General features: G+C 36.5%; 1 protein-coding gene across 1 annotated transcript; it reads left to right on the top strand.

Moving 5' to 3' along the window:
• Window positions 1–3,182: 3,182 nt before the first annotated feature.
• Window positions 3,183–10,734, top strand: LOC109072406 (zinc finger protein 362-like). The gene is made up of 9 exons (XM_042713047.1): window positions 3,183–3,315; window positions 5,019–5,085; window positions 5,506–5,752; window positions 6,407–6,511; window positions 6,606–6,927; window positions 7,041–7,265; window positions 7,356–7,434; window positions 7,528–7,686; window positions 7,775–10,734. The coding sequence occupies exons 2-9, from the start codon at window positions 5,023–5,025 to the stop codon at window positions 7,889–7,891; spliced, it is 1,317 nt and encodes a 438-aa protein (XP_042568981.1). The 5' UTR covers window positions 3,183–3,315; window positions 5,019–5,022; the 3' UTR covers window positions 7,892–10,734.
• Window positions 10,735–13,812: the final 3,078 nt, after the last annotated feature.

Raw genomic sequence — 13,812 nt, 5'->3', positions numbered from 1 at the left:
TGTGTGTATTTATATATACATAATAAATATACCCTGTACACATACATATATTATGTAAACAAAACTTTTATTTTGGATGTGATTAATCGTGATTAATCATTTGACAGCCCTAATAAAAATATGACACTATGACTAACCAAATCACATTTTGAAACAGTAACATCAAGTGGAGGAAAAATACTATGAAATACTTTGGTTTTGAAGCAGAATTTTGATTAAAAATATTCAACTAAGAAAACGTCACATTACAACTAACGAGTCAAGATGGCTTGGGCTGTTTCTGAGACAGCTCAATTGTGTGATATTGCTTTAAATACAGCAGAGTTGAACAACGCATGTTAGGCACAATATTGCCAGTTATGTTGTCTGTTTTCGGGCCACCTTTAAATGTCCAAGCTAAAGGACAACAGAACCGTGTCCGTGTCCGTGTCCGTGTCCGCAAGCGCCAAACCAGTGTCTGATAAATGACTCAGTGACTCACTCACATATTCGGTTACTTATCGCCACCTACTGGGTATAACGATGTAAACTGGGGAAAGAAAAAAACTCATCAGCACTAATAATAACACAGCCTGGCTGCAACGCGCAAACACCAGTCTATGGCAAGCACGGATGTGCGGACTTGGAGTGATACAAACAAATGCCTGAAAATAATGTAGTAATGTAGAAAGTAATGTTGCTGTTTGAACATAATATCTGCAAAGTTAAGAAGCTGAAAGTTCAATGCAAACGGAAACGTCTTTTGAATTTCTGTCAGTTTAATAAAAAATGGCTGGTAGTGATTACAAGAAGTTACTTCCCGGGTTCGTGACGTAACAAACCCAGATATTCCCCGCCCTCGGGAAAAGGCAGCAAAGGGGGCGAGGCCATGCTGCTCAGAAGAGGAAGAGAAAACTAGAGGTGCACGTAAAAATCTATTCATATATGAATCGCGATTCTGTCTTCTAACGATTCTAATGGATTCACAAGTTTCAAAATCAATGTTCTAAAGCAGCGGATCTTAATACTCTGCACACGCTCTGCATCTCTCTCTCTCTCTCCTTCAGCTCAGCTCCAACAATGAACTGTTCCAATTATACACTTATTTTCACATAGCTAAGAGAAGCATTAAACATGGACGTGGGTGCAGTTGCGGTCCTGTATCAAAGCTTTAATCAGGATAAAACTGTAAGTTAAAAGCTTACATAAGCAGTAGCATTTACAAATAACAGCGTATCTAAAAGTATGAGACAACAACAAACAAAAAACATAGGCCTACCATTTAAAGCTGTGGTTGCAAAGGTTCTGCGCGATCCTCTTCAATAATATCCTCTGCTTCTCTATCGGGCTCAAACAGTTAAGTAATATTGAATGACGCCGTTGTTTACAATACAGCTTTACAGCACAGGCCTCTTAGGTGAGGGGCGGGACGTTTAGACATGGACTAGAGGCGTTTAGCCCATCACAACACACTGGGCTAGCTAACCAATCAGATCCCATCGCCTATTTCTGAGGGTGGGGCTTCATAAAAACCCATGTTAGGCTGCACTCCATAAATATAATCAAGCCTAGAAAAAAACAGTGAACCACCCCTTTAAGGGACTCCACTACCGAGATAAAAAATTAAGATTATAAAAACGTTGTGGGAACATTGTTTTCGAAATTTTTCTAAACTGTTGACATGTCCACTTTTCTTATCATTATTATAACATTATTTAAAGGTTACAAAAACGTTTCTTACAACTAGGCCTAAGTTTATTTTCACCCAAAATCAAAAGTTATTTGAACATTTATTTTTAATATTCTAAGAAAGTTTTCTCTTTAACATTATCAGAACATTCATTAAGTGCAAATAACATCACGAGGGCATTCTGAGGATGTTGCTCTAAGAACATTTTCTCTCAGCAAACATATATCAAATATTAATAATAAGAATGTTCCATAAATATTACTTTAAGAATGTTTTGTTCTAATATTTATATAACTTAGAAACAACATTAAAAAAAAATGGTTGTGAGAACATTCCCTGTTTGCTGGGAAGGAACTTTGACGTTTATGAATCATCCCTTGTGGGTTTGAACCTATGATGCGCAGATTACTAGTCCAGCACTGAACTACCACCAACACACCAAACCTGTAGGCGTGACTTGATGTCAGTGATGATTTCATTTGATGGTCAATTTGTCTGTTTGGGTTTGTAAAACCTTTAAACTTTTCTAAGATTTAAAAAAAAAATTCTCAAACATCAAAGTTTGTCTCAACAAACTTTACTCTTTTTTTCAGTTTATGTACTGTATATTTGTTTGAATGGTAATTTGACCTTTATAACAATAGCATTTATTACACATTTGATTCTTGTGCTTTACACTGTAGTGAATTTGTTAGTGTGGAAATAGTGATACTGTCATTATTTAGTGGCATGGACAAAGATTGATCAACCCTATCATTAAATTACCATATTATTTTAATTTACTATAACAACTAATGAGTCCACCAAACTAGCTATTACAACATTTAATACAATTAATATGGGTTAACTTGCCAGAAGCCACCATTTCCATAAAATGTTCTAATGAAAATGCATTGAAATAAGTGCTGTCAAGTGATTAATCGCATCCAAAATAAAGGCTTTTGTTTACATAATATGTGTATCTGTACTGTATAAGTAAATACACACCTGCATGTATACATTTAAGAAAAATGTTTTGTTTTATGTGTAAAATTTATATATATATATATATATATATATATATATACGTAAATATTTTTAAATATATACGTATGTTTGTGTATTTATTTATATATAACAAATGTACACAGTACACACATACATATAGTATATAAACACAAACTTTTATTTTGGATGTGATTAATCATTATTAGTCATTTGACAGCACTATTTTAAATTAAAAATATGGTTTTATACCAGGAGCTGTTAGTATAATAAATCTGGAAAAGTTTCAATTCTGTGTGCCTCTCTTCTGTTATTAATGGAACTGTAAATACAGTAAATCTGTATACTATAGCCTATTATATTTTGCATGGGAAAATCTCAGTTCTGTGTTATCTCAAATGCCTTTTTTTCTGTTACAAATGGAAGCACAGTGCACAACCAATCACTTGAGCCTAAAAACCATGATCCCGTATCTCTGTGAGACAAAAAAGCCTCATATGCCCCAACAAAAATGAGAGATTTTGGTGTACAGCACCCAGAAGTGAACAGGCTGACCCGGAAGCTGTGCTGTCTGGAGGCGCATAGAGAACATCCAGCCTCTTCTCTGCTTTTTTAAAGCTTCTTCTGCGAGAAAAAAAAACACTCTGACATCGATATAGAAGGTTTGTGCGCTAATGGCGTGTTTCTCCTTTTTCCCACACTGAGCAATCGTGCACATTACTGCATTGTACGACAGATAACTGTTCGACGGGCGCGATTTATCGCCTTTGATCTACCACAGGTTGCACAAAGCGAAATATAAGATTATAAATGGCAATATTTGAATGCATTGTGCATGCATGTACTAATGGTTTCAAAGTGCATTCGCTATAACACTGTTACAAAGCGATCGGGTGGGCAGATGTTGTAAAATTACACAGCCGTGCGCAGCATTTCGCCAATTGATAGACATTTTGCACGGCATGATTGTCGGAAGTGTCAGGTTTTTTTCAAGGGGGGCCGGGCAATTCAAAGGTGCTATTCTTCATAAACAACCACACACACATATAACCACAAACATGTCGTTGCTCGATCGGTCTTTCCCTGAAAAAAAAAAAACATATGGACCGAGTTGAGCCTGGATTTTTGGGCTCTGCAGAATATGGCGTCCTTATGAAAATATAACAGGCTGCCATTTTTGTTTTTTTCTTTTGTCTGAAATGTTTTTGGTGAAACTGTGCAGGAATGAATCGGTGGCTCTGGGTGATCAGCAGAGATGAGAGATAACAGTGTTGTGCAGTTGCTGTATGGGGAAATCACAAAAGTTTTGTGACTGTTGTTTTCCTCTAAAGAGGCGTCAGAATTTTTGTACTTTAGATCCTACGGATCGGTTTTTTGTTTAAAGAGGCATTTGAGTTCTGTTGAATTTGGTCCTTTTTATAGGTCTGATTACGTACTTTAAAATTTTAATGAAATGTCTTAAATACAGAAGTTCACTCACTTCAAAGTTGAGTCACATGGCAAAAATTGCAATTCTTGACACTTGAGCTGATGACTCAAATCATTTGTAACAAACAAGCAAAACACCATGACAACCATCATTAATTGTTTCAATTGAGAATTTATTTAAATTTCAATTCTTGTGAACAACTATTGCCCCCTAAGAAAAAAAAAAGTTAATTATTAAGCAAAGTTTCTGACAAAATGTTTTTGTTACTACAGTTATTGTTAACTTGGTATTAACAACCGAAAAGATTAATGACAACAAGAAAGCGTTTCCCATCAAAAATCAAATCAATTTATTCATTTAGTTTTAGATTAGTAACAATTCAAGTAATTTTGGCATTTTAGCAGAAAATATTTGTAGCAGAGTAAATTTATGTACAAGAACCAAGTTGCTCGTCTAAAGCAGTGCACAACATAAAAAACAAAAAACAAAAAAACAAACTTAAATTCAAGCAACAATTCAGACCAAAATAGAACTTATGTTATAATTTACTCACCCTCATGCTTTTCCAAACCTGTATGACTTGCGTTCTTCTGTGGACCACAAAAGGCCTGAGTCATCATTCATTTTCTTTATGTGGAAAAAACGAAATGGGGAAAGAAAGATAGACATGCAAGGTTGGAATGACATGACGATGACACGATAATTGTTATTTTGGGGAAACTACAGGAACTAAATTATGATATGTCAGTTAAAATGACTCATATATTGTGAGAACAACTGAAACCAGCACTGATACGGTTTCAATAAATGATTAGATTTTATTAGATATTAGATTTAGGTGAGAAATATGTTTCTAACTAAATCCTTTCAGGCCTGTGTGTGCGTTTAATCTGCTTTATATTATATTATGATTTAACCCTTATTCTGTTTTATTAGAAGGATGGCAGAGCCTCGTTTCAATAATCCATATTTCTGGCCACCACCTCCCTCTATGCCTGGTCAAGTGAGTATTGTTTTATAAAGCGTTGTATGACATGCTTCAGTATATCTGTAATGGTCAATTTCACATATGAACAGTTTTATAGTGACTATGAATGTTTCACTTTAAATTTATTCACCAAAAAACTAAACAACATAGTATTTATTAATATATGAAAAATTCCTGCAGCAGAGTAATTTTTACATACTGTAACCACTGAGTACAGAGCAAATCATGTGGCATTTAGCGATCGTTTGAATGCAAGAAAACGTGCACGTTTGCAAATCTGTACATGATGCCCATGTGGTAAACCAATGCGAGCACAGAAACCATTATATGAGTTTCCCCACATATTTTCCTCCCTTTTATTACTCCGTTTGGTTTTGTGTGTCACGTCACATGATGTCCTTGTGCCCTGTCAAACCTAACCAATGACTTTTACAGCTGGATAACCTGGTTCTTATCGACAAGATCAAAGAGCAACTGATGGCAGAAAAAATAAGGTCTCCGCATTTGCCGCCCACCACTGTTTCCTCTCAGCAGACTCTGCTGGTGGCCTCTCCACCTTCAGATGGTGGGCAACATGTGATGTCTATCCCCAAGCTGCAGCAGGTGCCGGGTCTTCAGTCCCACAACTCCTCTCAGCCTGACATCGCCCTGCACGCCCGCCCAGCATCCAGCACCATCGCAGGTACCGATAGCCCTTCCATGTGTTATCATGACGGAGTTCAAATGTTCTGCTTCCAGTATGCACTGTACATTTTGGTATTACATGTTGTAATGTATTATGTGGGTCAACAATGTAATGCTAATTTTTAGTTAGTAGTATTGTATCCTTCATATCTTTGAAGAGTGTTTAGTTTTAACAGATTTCTAAAAGACAGATACAGTCGAGGTCCTGGAGGCGTCCCGTGGGTGGAACTAAAGAGTCACGAGCATGTGAAGTGTTTCGACATAAATAAAACAGGAACAGAAACTTTGACTTAAATTAATTTATGGATTAGTTTATTATACATAATATCCTGTTAAAACAAATTCAACAAATTACATTTTTATCAATATATTATTATTATTAATAAGAACAAAACATCATAGTCACGTGCTGTGACTCCCCAAAAATATGTTTTTGAAATATTAATTAATACTATTGATATTTGCAAAGCAAGAGCTACTTAATACTATTCCATTTTACTTGATGTGGTTACACCACGTGGTATTTTTCTATTCATTCAATTTAGCTTTTCAAAACCATATGTAACCAACATAACAGCAAAGCGTACATTTCTTACAATTTGGAACATGTATTTTAAAATGCATGCTTGCTTATATTCTTACATAATTTCAGAGCTGAATATAGATGACAAGTCTGCAGTGAAAGCAAAGGGATTATGGGAAGACTGGCATATGCGACAAGCGGTGGACCAAGCCTCCAGAGTGAACCATCGCTCAGGTGAAAGACATGCATGTATAAACAGAAGAGATATTAAGTTTCCGTGTGCCATAGACAAGTTGTAAAAAACGTATTTTTTGATTTTCAAAAACAGGTCTCATGCTGTCATCCCGCACAGAAAGCCACAACACCTCTGAGGCTATAACTCCCACAACCCCGACGTCTAGCAGCCAGCACCGTTTGGGCGGCGCACCTTCCTTAAACACCATTTCTGGCCTGGCCAGCGGTCCTGGCATGGAGCATGTGAAAAGTGGAGGTCTGGTGGGGATGCTGGCACCACAGCCCAAAGCTCCACGAGGCCGCAAGAAGATTAAAGCAGAGAACAACACAGGCCCTTTGCTGGTGGTTCCTTATCCGCTTCTGGCCTCAGGCCCTGACCAGGCGGTTACCATCGCCAAAGAGGGAAAAACATACAGGTTTAACACTTTAACACTAAAGAATCATATAATTTATGACCTGTATTGCATCTTGTATTACACACAGAATTTAATTTCATTAACCAACTATTGCATTTTTGCATTTCATACAGGTGTAAAGTGTGTCCCCTTACTTTCTTAAACAAGTCAGAGATGCAGATTCATTCCAAGTCCCACACGGAGGCCAAACCCCACAAGTGCCCTCACTGTTCAAAGTCGTTCGCCAACGCCTCATACCTAGCACAGCACTTACGTATTCACTTAGGCATTAAGCCCTACCACTGCTCCTATTGTGAGAACTCCTTCCGCCAGTTATCACATCTCCAGCAGCACACCAGGTCAGCAGAACTCACAGCAAAGCCTTCAGTGCATGTGCAAAACTATAAAAGTTTTGGGTAGAATGTTAATAAATATGTATTTGTTTTCAAGATTCATACTGGTGACAGACCATATAAATGTGCCCAACCAGGATGCGAAAAGGCATTCACACAGCTCTCAAACCTACAGGTGACAGTATATATATATGCACTATTTTATATTGCATGACACTTGAGTCTTAATAGGTGTTAAACTTTCTTCTTCATTTCTTTTCCTGTTCAGTCTCACCAGAGACAACATAACAAAGACAAGCCATACAAGTGTCCGAACTGCTACCGCGCATACACAGACTCAGCCTCCTTACAGATCCATCTCTCTGCACATGCCATTAAGAACGCTAAATCATACTGTTGCAGTATGTGTGGTCGTGCATACACCTCAGTGAGTATCAGTCCACACTAACCTATGGGACCCTCCTCTTTTGTCATATTATAACACCATCTTCTGCTTTTTTTTTTTCTTTTTTCAGGAGACCTACCTTATGAAGCACATGTCCAAACACACCGTGGTGGAGCATCTGGTCAGCCACCATTCCCCACAGAGAACAGAATCTCCCAGCATCCCCATACGCATTGCACTTATTTGAGCTTCTTGCATTAAAAGGTATTTTGTTCACTGCGATGGTCTTCCGTTAAAAAAAAAAAAAGAAGAAGAAGAAGAACACGATAAGTGTTAAGAGACCTCGGAGGACATTTGAGTCTGATATTGTCTTTGCCCCTTTAGCTCTTAGTGATATTAAACCTACAGGCCACAGGCTCAACAACTGCTGTCTGAACTGAATGGTTCAATTCAACTCCAGACACCAGTCTAAAAGGATTTTAATTGATTATTCCAAAAACAGAATCAAAAACAGTAGTGATCATTTCAACATTTTGTTTCAAAGGTGTGTAAGGGAGACTTCCAAAGATACTCTTTAAGCACTTTTTCAGCTTTGTGGTTTTGGCTCAAAGTAGAACAAATCTTTTCAGAATAGGAGCAGCTTCTCATTTTGGGCAGCTATGAGAGTTTAAACTTCGTTTTAGAAAGTCAGACGGATTTTGTTGGTTTCTGTCTCCACTTCTCCTCTTTGTCATTTGTTTTAACAGGTTATTGTGTATTATTTTGCTGTGGATATGACACTTCTACCACTTTAAGCTTCTATTATCCTTTTTTATGGGGTATTAGGTCATGGTGAGAAATGAAAAGTGAAGTCTGTGTGCCGTGGCACAGTTGCGTTTAAGTCAATTTTGTGAATTTTATAAGCATGGTCATTGCCCTAGTATTTTTATACTGGTAAAGGTGAAGGAATTCCAAGAAATCCCCTGCTAACATAAAAGAGTGTAAATAAGATGTGACACTCTCTAAAATAATGACTTGTGTTGTTTGCATCATAGATGTTTTACTTGTTTCAGTTTTTGTGACAAGGCCTTTTTTGTGTGCAATGCAAATTTCATCCCTTCCAATCACAGTATTTTAAGGAAAAAGTGTCCTTTTTGTCATTTTTTTTTAATTAAATGGCATAATTGCATGATGATAATGTCCATTAAATGGATTTTCGTCATGATGTGACAGAAGAAGTGTCACACAGGTTCATTGTTCTTAACTAAATCACGCATTTGCGGTGTAGCGTGACCTCTGAACTCCGTTAAGTGTTAATTCCCTCTATTCTTCCCGACACAAGCAATGCAAAAGCACCTTGAGACATTAATTTACACCGATGGAAAGTGTTCATGAGGTTGTTTTTTTTTTTTTTAAGATTATGATATAATCTAATAGCAGTGGCCTATTTTGAAATGTTTTTATTGGTCAAATTAGAATTTTGTATACCACAATATCAGTAATCATGTTTTAAGAAAAAAAAGCAAATTTTGCGTTTGCGTTTCTGTTACACAAGTTCATCCAGAAACTAATAACTCTATAAATCTATAAAATTAATTATAATTTTTTTTTAATATATATACAGTATATATTTGCTCCGACAAGCAAACCAGCATACAAGCTGATTAAACATATTTTTAACAGTAGTGGGCAGCAGTGTAAAATCTTCTTACTGAGTTAAAGCACACATAGTCTTATTGAATTATTCTAGCCAAATTTGATCATATGTGATCATACCGTATGTAATTTCACAGGCCACAACACTGCAGCTCTACAACATTCATTTATTCTTGTTGTCATTTATACCAGTCATTTGTTAAGCTTATTGTTTTTTTGTTTTTTATTCCTGTATATTTAGGAAACATTTTTTGTTTGCAAAGGACCATACTGTTGCTCTCAAAATTCCCCCAAATATATGTAATGGACATTATATATACAGTTTAGCTGATTTGATACACAGTAATGGTTTACTGGGCAAACAGAATTTTTTTTCTTTAAAGGTGCTGTATGTACGTTTTTGACTTTACTAAAGCATAAAAATACCATAATATGTTTGCAGATATTTAAGAAACATGGTAAGTTAACATAAATGTTTATCTGAAAAACAGTGCTACAGTCATTCTCTTTTCATAATGTGCTTTCCGGGACGGAATCTCGGACTTTGTTTTAGTTTCTGAAACCCGCACACTGCCAGTTTACCCAATTGTATTTCGGCACCCCAGGTTGCCAGTTGGCAGAAAAAACAGCATATTTCATTTCATTCATCATCAAGTGCGCTTGTTCCTTATGGTGCTGTCAATCTGGCAACCTGCGTATGCATCAAGTATGAGGAGGAGGGGCCTGGTGAAAAAAACCCTCTCCGATATTATGAATATGGAGTGCAATACCTAGTTCAACCACTCGGTGTCAATCCTACATACAGCACCTTTAATATTTGGGAATGTCACAATTTTAGATAACAGCAATTTGATGAGGATCTACTTCTTGGTGCTTTTTATAAAACCTCAGCTTATTGCCAGGAACAGATTATTACATTACAGTATAATCCTGGCTTGTTCAGCCTCAAATCCACTTTAAATCAGTAAGACGTGTACATTTACTATAAAATATACCCTGTTTTCATTGATAGTGCAAATTGCAAGGTTTAGATACTGTACTTTGTTCATTTTTGTATCTGTTTAGTATATTTCAGCTTATTAATATTTGTTTTTCTGTAAGTACTGATCATTGTTTTTATAGGCATCCTTGTCATTTTTATGTGTATGCCTTATTTTATCATTGCTGAAAGACCGGTTTCTTTCTCTTACTCCCTTCCATGTCAGTGTTTTTCAGTAATCTGTTTTCTTAAGCCTTTTTTCCGCATGGAACACAGTAATCGTTATTAACTGTTGACATGTATTATGTAAGACATTGTTATGTATGTTCTGAAATAATTCACATTTTCCTTCGTCTTGCATTGTGGTTCCATATAAATATGCACAGACAAGACTGATAGGTGAATTAAGAAAATATCAATGTCAAGAACACTTTGTATCTCTATCTTGTTTATTAAATTCAGACGGTTATACTTGAGCCTTTGTAATTTTTTTTAAGATGCACTGGAGTCCAAAGAGTAAATCCTGTCAAACACTGGGCACACCACATTTGATATGGACACAATATTGATACAAATCTGCAGAGTTGCTTTCAAAGTTTGGAAGTAACAGGTTAATTTCCACTACATCAGATTGAAGCTTGAATCCTTTTGTCTATAGATCTAAGTCCTTACTTTGATGGCAATTGCATATTATGTTTTTAGGGACTCTGTGTTAACTACTTCTGTGAGTCCTTACTTTGATGGCAATTGCATATTATGTTTTTAGGGACTCTGTGTTAACTACTTCTGGTTGTTTCTGTTAATACAATTTTATTGACATGAGCCAATGTTAACTAACAATAAAACTGTTATATTTTTATTAACACTAACAGATTAATACATACTGTCACAAATGTAGTGCCCTTTAATAATGTTACTTAATGCATTAATTAAAGCTAAAAGTTTATTGCAAAGTGTGACCCAAAACTCAATATTACATTTTATTCACTTTGTTAGTAAAGTTATGTAAGAAAATACCTGTATTTAAGTAACGGCATTACCTAAAACACCTATTTTGGGATATTTTGTTAGTAAATATAAAGTCATTCAAATTGACTTGAAGCAATCTAACAGGCATCATGAAAATAAGTTTATTAAGAAAATACATTGCATATTATGTTTTTAGGGACTCTGTGTTAACTACTTCTGTGTAGGTTTGTGTTATGTTCATATTTTGTGAAAGTTGCATCCTAATATCGAATAGCAGCAGGACACAATGTACAATGCTCTCATAATGTACAGGCACAACTACAGGATCTTGATCTTTTTGCTACAGCTTAAAATAGAGGCTCCTTTCTGCAGAGCCAATGGGTGGGGCTTGATGTCAGCTCCTCCTCTCTGGACACAATGGGCGGAGCTTGACAGTCTAGCCACACCCTACCCCTAAACAGAATTAAGACCAGCTCCACCCACTAGGTCCACAGTTCTCGTCTGTCAGATGACTTTGCTCCCAGATTACAGGTCATTCAGTCTCTGAGGACTATGTACAAAACGCAAAAGAGTGCTTTTTTTTTTTTTTTTTTAATCTTAAAAACTCCCATTTCACCCCATTCAATAAGTAAACAACAATCCCGTAGGGCTGATAACGCTACCATGTCTGTTTTCTTGTCAGTAGCCAAATCTTTTATTCAGTGGAACTTAATACCAGCAGACCAAACTTTTTCCATGATAAATCATTCATCAACCACATTGCTTACATTAGTATTTAAAAGCTACACATTAGTAAGGTCTAAATAAATATTTTGACATTTCATGGCTGGGGTTTCCACCCTCTCAGTGGAAAAAAAAAAAATCTATAGTGAATGTGCAAAATAAAATCATACTAAAAAATCTCTAAAAAAAATAATTCTGAGCAAAGACACAGATGATAAACTTTGTATGCCACTGAAAAGATTATAAACAACCAGCAAGCTTTTATAGCATTTGTCTTTACAAAATGAATTAAACTCACAAATGTACACTACCATTCAAAAGGATGGTAAGACAGTTTTAACACTTGTTTTGTTTTTTTAAGTCTCTTAAGGCCAATTTACACTGCACCGACAGATGCAGACCAATGCAGACAGCCGACCGCGTAATGTCAACATGTTCAATCTGTGGAAAACAAGCGCTGACAGACGGCAACAGATGCTGACGGGATAACACACTGATCGGACAAAACTGCGAAAACATGGCTGCTGCTGTTTGTTACTGTTACTTTTGATAAATTTAATGCATCCTTGCTGAATACAAGTATTAATTTCTGAGTCCTGACCCCAAACCATTGAACAATAGTGTACATGCTTTTATCTACAAAGACTATAGAAATCTCAGCTCTATGTAACATTTTACCAGGTTTGTTCACCCAAAAGCAGCACAGAAAATTAGAAATGGTTTACATGTTCAAGGGTTGCAAGATATGCAGGTTTGTTCACCCAAAAGCAGCACAGAAAATTAGAAAAGGTCAACTGACACATGCAAACAAAAGTTTTGAGAATTACACCAAATGGAAAAGTTGCGCTTAAGTTTTTATAAAATTTGCATATACCGCTTATCCAAAGGATCAATATTGCATTTCAGTTGTGAAAATTAACTTAATCCCACACTTTCATTGCTGTGATTAAAGGACCTGCTGAGATCATTTCAGTAATCATCTTGTTAATAGGTGATGTTGACGAGCACAAGGCTGGAGATCAATGTCAGGCTGATTGGGTTAGATGGCTTCTCCTTGAAATCATTAGTTTATGCTTCACACAGGCAAGGATTATTGTGGGCTACTAAGATTTGCATTATAGGGTAAATGTAAAAAAAAATACATATGGCATCTTTATAGATGTCAACAATTTATAGGTTCATCAAGACTTCAAGGCTTCAGGGCATCCAAGAAAGTGATCGTTCTCCTAAAGAGGATTCAGCTGCGGGATCGGAGTGCCACCAGTGCAAGCTTGCTCAGGAATGGCAGCAGGCAGGTGATTGTGAGCGCATCTGCACGCACAGTGAGGCGAAGACTTTTCAGGCCTGGTGTCAAGAAGGGCAGCAAAGAAGCCACTTCTCTCCAAAAAAACATCAGGGACAGATTGATCTTCTGCAGAAAGTATAGTGAATGGACTGCTGAGGACTGCAACGTCGTATTCGCCGATGAATTCAGCCCTGGAGATACCACAGTGGTGAGCCAACTAAAGAGCAATCATCCAGGGAGTGGGCTCACTCACAATTTCAGAATGGTCAACTTCTTCCAAAAACCCAACAACTGAAGTGTAAGGAAAAAACTAACCAGAATGTTGAATGGCCTGGAAACAAAATCCCATGAGAACTTGTGGTCAATCCTCAAGAGATGGGTGGACAAACAAAAACCCACTAGACTGTCAGTCAGGATTTGCCAGCAAAAATGACTGGCAAATTGTCTTTGATTTTTAACCATTTACAGTTCATTATATTTTCACAGAAACAACTGAAACAAAGATTTTTAAGCAAACCTTGACTTTTGGCTCGACTGTAGTGACCATCTGAACATTTAATAGTGATTTGGCAAGCCT

This window comes from Cyprinus carpio, chromosome A23 (genome assembly GCF_018340385.1).
Source record: "Cyprinus carpio isolate SPL01 chromosome A23, ASM1834038v1, whole genome shotgun sequence".
Lineage (NCBI taxonomy): Eukaryota > Metazoa > Chordata > Actinopteri > Cypriniformes > Cyprinidae > Cyprinus > Cyprinus carpio.
This window is presented reverse-complemented; position numbering and strand designations above follow the sequence as displayed.